The sequence below is a fragment of the Mus caroli genome, chromosome 11 (assembly GCF_900094665.2).
Source record: "Mus caroli chromosome 11, CAROLI_EIJ_v1.1, whole genome shotgun sequence".
NCBI classification, from domain to species: domain Eukaryota; kingdom Metazoa; phylum Chordata; class Mammalia; order Rodentia; family Muridae; genus Mus; species Mus caroli.
This window is the reverse complement of record NC_034580.1, coordinates 67,223,713-67,228,898: the sequence shown is the minus strand read 5'-3', so window position 1 is coordinate 67,228,898 and position 5,186 is coordinate 67,223,713. Positions and strand designations below refer to the sequence as shown.

Here is a 5,186-nt window from a genome sequence, read left to right as displayed (position 1 = left end):
GGAGAGGAGAGGAGAGGAGAGGAGAGGAGAGGAGGTGAGGGAGAGACTATGGGTTCCTGGGAGCTGGTGCCTGAGAGGAGAGAGGGGAGGGGAATGGGAGAGGGGAGAAGGGAGAGGGGGGAGGGGAGAGGATGGACAGCGGAGCTCAGTCAGGAGTGGTCTAGCAATCTGCCTTTCATGCCTGTCCCCCGCTACTTAAGATGAGAGACAGCTTGTGGCCATCAGGTGACCGCTGAGAGAACCTCAGCTCAAATGTGCAATAGATAGATAGATGGGCAAGTAGCTCCTACCAGGGTGCTTCAGGCTGAAAAGGAGCAGTGAGCTAAAACCTGTACCCTGTGTGTTCCTGAGGAGGTGTCTATCATCTAATCCCCACCAGTCCTGCCTCAGGACACTACTCTCTCCACTAGGGAGAATCTAGGCTCCTTTTAGACGGGAGGTCCCCAAGGGCTGCCTGTTCCAATGGCTCTCACGCTCCATCCTTCTGAGTCAAGCCTGGAGGAGCTTGTCACTGATTGTGGGCTCTTTGTCCTCATAATCTGATTGGGTGGGTGGAGAGTCTGTCCAGGGACCGCATTGCTAGCAGACTTCCCACCGAGGCCTGACCCAGTAGTCTTCAGCACAGCTTCTGGATTTTCATAGTTATCTCTCCAGCCTGCAGGCTCCTTGCAGATTTCTCCTTATTTATCTCCCTGTTGTTCACCCATCCTCACGAGGTGCTCATTCCCTGCACCCTCCCTGCACATCTCCTCCTGGCTCGGCTGTGCCTGAGACAATCTTTTCTCCTGGAAAGACAAAGAAGGTATCTCTCTATCCCTAACTCTGCTCCAGGAGCCTCCAGCTGCCCTACCCAGGATGCTTCCCCGTGGCTCATCTTCCTCCCAGTCCTGAGCAGAAGGAGGCTCGAGGAGGGACTGTACTGCCATTCAGAGGGGTCTGGCTACAGGGATTGAGTTGGGGAGCACAGAAGGCAAGCTGCCAGGGAATCTGTCCTTCCTGATTGCTCCCCAACTTTCTGTAAGGCGGTGGCTGCCTGTACCTCTCTTGCCCCAGGCTATAAAGGGAACTGCTTTTCTGAGAAGAGTGAGCCAAAAACACAGGTGTTTTTGTCTCAGAAGTTGGTGAACCTGGAATGTTGGAAACCCAAAAGCCACTCATTTTCAAAATTACCCATCCCCAGCTTGCCAGGTGCTGCTAGGCCCAGCCTTGGCAGTTACAGGCACCCTGGGGGAAGCAGTGGGTGGGACCCATGCTTCCCTATATTGAGAAGACATGGAGGCAGCTTGCAGAGACCTTACTCTGGGGGGGGGTGGGGTGTCCGAGTAGCCCCCAGCCCCATGTGGATCTTGCTGGAGGACTCTGTGTAGGGAGCCAAAGCTGAGCCCTGTCTCCCCAGAGCTACCCGTGACTAATCACATAATTATGGGGTGAGAAGGAAGCCCTGAGAAGGTGCAGATCTGTGGTCGGTTCCTCCTCCAGCGCTGGCAGGTCCTGAGGATGGCAGAAGGCCCAGCTTCTCTCACCATGTGGGGAGAGAAACCTCTGCCCCAGTGACCGCCATACTATTTGATGGCCCACAGTGGCTCCACAAATCAGCCTTGCCCACCTACAAGCCCCTCCCCAGCAGACCTCCTGTGTCTGTCTGGTACAGTTCTGGAATCCAGAGTCATATTTTTGGGTTCCTACCTTCCTGTGTACCCTTTGACCTCTCTCTGTAAGACATTGATTCTCCCGCCCATAGGCAGGACCACTAAGGAACCTGTCTTTTTAATTTTTCTTTTTTTGAGATAGGGTTTCACTATACAACATTCATTGGTCTGGAACTCTGTGTAGATCAGCCTGGCCTCCAGCTCAGAAAGCTCCATCTGCCTATGCCTCCTGCCTGCTGGGATTAAAGGTGTGAGCCCCTGCGGCCTGCTTCTGTCTTCTTAGCCTTACTGTCTACCTTTTAAATGCTGTGCAGTGAATACATCAACATGTCAGCTCCCTTTATCCCTAACAGCAGAGGGTCAGGAGGCCAGACCCTGAGAAGAGAAAGCCTGTCATCTAGTCTGGACCCTGTTACTTCCTGGCTGGGCTGCTCTGGGCAATTTAATTACCTGCTCCGTGAAGGTTTTCCCATCTATAAAATACAGGAAATAATCGTATCTCCTTCATGACTTGTTGGAGCTGATACATAAAAACACATGCAGGAAGTAGTCATTAAATGCTATTATTATTATTATTATTATTATTATTAGCAGATGGGCTCAGATAATGGACACTGAGGTTTTGGAGACAAGACCACAGAGCAGCAATCTCTTCTGTGGCTGCCATAGTAGGGAATAGCTCTGAGCTGGCAGGTTTTCTCCTGAGACGAGTCTTTCAGAAGGTTCTATTTGACTTACTTGGTTGGCAGATTTTCATCAGACCTCCTGTTCCTCGTGTGTTACAGTACTCCAGGGACACAGGAGAAATTAGGGGCTTTGCTATTAATACAGTATGAGAGGTAAGGAAATGGACCAAAACCCCTCCCAGTGCCAGGGGCATACCTTCATTTAACTGTGTGTGTGTGTGTGTGTGTGTGTATGTGTGTGTGTGTGTGTGTGAAGGCAGGCCCCTAAACCTGAGAGGGCTTCACAGAGGAGGTGACATAAGGGTAAGTCATAAATGATAAGTAGTGCTGCACAGTAGGCCCAGTGAGGGAATGCCTGCCAGGCAGGAAGCACACATGCCCAGAGCCTTCTGCCAGCAGGATAGATATTCATGTGAAGCTTCTGCGTATAAACTGAACGACACTGAGCACAGCCCTCAAGGTGGGTACTATCATTATCCCATTTAGAGAGGAGACAGGAAAGGCTGAAGCGACTTGCCCAGAGACGCGCAGCTAATGGGTAGGGATCGGGAGTGGACCCCAGACTGACTGACTCCAGAAGTCGCATTCTTGATGCCCTTACCTTCTTGCTCAGAGCTGTGTGAGCCTCCCTGGCACAGCTGCCCTGCACTAGTCACACCTACCTGCGCTGATGTCTGGATCCCTGAACTGAGATGCTGCCTACCACTGTGTTCATAGCCAGACAGGCTCTCCCAGCTCAAGTGTGAACTCTGACGAGTGTCTCTGTTCAGTGCTACACTCCTTTCCCACTATCCCTGTCCTGGGAGGCCTCTGGGGCTTCAAGGGTCCTGAGTCTTAGAGTGCTACTCAGGTCTTGAAGGTCAGTAACTCCTCCCGTCCAGTCTGCCCGCTCTGGGCAGATGGGAACAGGAGGAGAAGGTAGTGGTGCACTGCTTTCCCTCAGACTTAGCTCCGGGGCTTCTGTATTTTGCAGTCCGTGGTGGTGCCCAGGTGCCGGGGCACAGCAGAGGCACTCCAGATCACAGTGGCCCACGTCCTGGGAGATGCTGGCAGCCCCTACCTCACTGGACTTGTAAGGAGTGTCTAAGTGTGTGTATGGGGAGGAACTTGGGAGGTGCTGTTTCTGAAAAGGTCCTGGGGCCACCTGGTGGGCCTGGCAAATGCCCCTCTCTCTTCATGGCAGATCTCCAGTGTCCTGCAGGCTGAGCGCCCCGACTCCTACCTGCAGCACTTCCTCAGCCTGCAGCACAGCTTCCTGTGTTGTGCCTTCGCCATAGTGCTAGGTGGTGGCTTCTTCCTGCTGACTGCACTGCACCTGGAAAAGGACCAGGCCTGGGCCAGGCAACCTGGCAAAGGTACTCCCACCCCTTGTTCCCAGGCTCCAGGTTGGACACATCTGGACTGGGAGCACTGGTGACTGACTCTGCCTCTGGATGGTCCATTCCAGAGTGCTTGTTATGCCCCTACTGTGTGCCAGGAAAGATAGCAGATTGCTGGAGAGAGAGAGAGAGGGAGGGAGGGAGGGAGGGAGGGAGAGAGAGAGAGAGAGAGAGAGAGAGAGAGAGAGAGAGAGAGAGAATATTAGGTGAGTCAGAGTCCTCACAGAGCTGATGCTTTAGTGTCTAGAGACAGACCAAAAACAGAAAAACAGGAGGGAAAATGTTTGACATAAGCTATAGAGACAAAACAAACAAACAAACAAACAAACAAACAAACCAGGGAAGAGGGTTGATAACAACAGATGATGTGGTCCCCATTGAACTGGTGACATTGGAGTGAAAGAGCAAAGAGGAAAAGGGGTGAGCCAAGCACCTATCGGACTGGAAGGGGCTCCAGGAGCTGAGAACAGCTCGTGCAAAGGTCCTGTGGTGAGAGTGTACCTGATGTGTTAGAGTCTGACAAGGCAGTCTGTGAGACTGTACCAGGGATGAGGGGGATGGTGGGGGGTGAGGAAAGCAGAGCACAGGGGCAATCCTTGGATGAACTGTCGCCTTCACCCAAAGTGAGATGGGAGCCCCTGTGAGCTTTCCAAGAGGAGAGGTGATGAAGGTTTCTGTGAACCCATCCCCAGGGCTGCCATATTGAGAACAGGGCTCAGAGTGCCAGACTTGGGGCAGAGATGTCTCAATGCTCTGGACGCTGGAGCTAAATCCACAAGGGTGGCACTGAATGGGGACTGATTTGGGATTTATTATGCAAACAGAACCTCAAGGATTTGTAATAGATCGTCCCCAGGGCTGGTCTCCAAGCCTCTTCTACCTCCTTTGGGCTGACTGATCATCTTTTGCTTCCTGCAGGAACTCTGGACAGCAAGGTCATAGCCAGCAGGAACACCGAGAGCCAAGGGCTGTTATCTGGCACCAGCACCCCAACAGAATAGCCTGAGCCCCTGCCTTGCAGTGAGCAGGCTCCATCCTACCTACATCCTCCTGGGGCCCCCACCCATCTTGGTTGTAACTCAGGGACCCCACTTTTTCAATCCCTGCTAGAGAGCTGCCAGGGCCCAGGAGCTGGCTGGATTGAGCTGTCACCATCCTTTAGGGAGTCTGGGCCCTGTGTCTACACCCTCCAGGGAGACCAGGCCCTTATTAAAGCATGACCAGTGCAAAGCCCTCAGATTTCAGAGCTTCTTAGACCATCTTGTTATTTATAGACTTGTGAAGCCTCTGCAGCAAGGGAGGGGGAGAGAAGAGATGGGCAAGCCAAGCCAAAGATTCATGGTGGCCTCTACAGTGGGGGTCTGGAGGGAGTTGCTCAGCTTTGGTGGCTGGGCATCTCCACCATTACCTTCTCACTCAGACTTAGCTTCTCCTGTTTGCAAAGGCATAGGGGACACACAATACCCCTCTGT

At 52.8% G+C, this 5,186-nt stretch overlaps 1 protein-coding gene across 2 annotated transcripts in view; it reads left to right on the top strand.

The window, feature by feature from the left end:
• Nucleotides 1-4,967, top strand: part of Spns3 (sphingolipid transporter 3 (putative)) — a 53,082-nt gene extending 48,115 nt beyond the window's left edge. The window contains exons 10-12 of one of the 2 annotated variants that reach the window (XM_021177738.1): nucleotides 3,309-3,407; nucleotides 3,519-3,690; nucleotides 4,633-4,967. In XM_021177738.1, coding sequence (XP_021033397.1) covers nucleotides 3,309-3,407; nucleotides 3,519-3,690; nucleotides 4,633-4,715 — 354 coding nt within the window. In that variant the 3' untranslated portion in view covers nucleotides 4,716-4,967. The remainder of the gene's footprint in view (nucleotides 1-3,308; nucleotides 3,408-3,518; nucleotides 3,691-4,632) is intronic. The other variant, XM_021177739.1, reaches the window with a different exon arrangement.
• The last annotated feature ends 219 nt before the right edge of the window (nucleotides 4,968-5,186 follow it).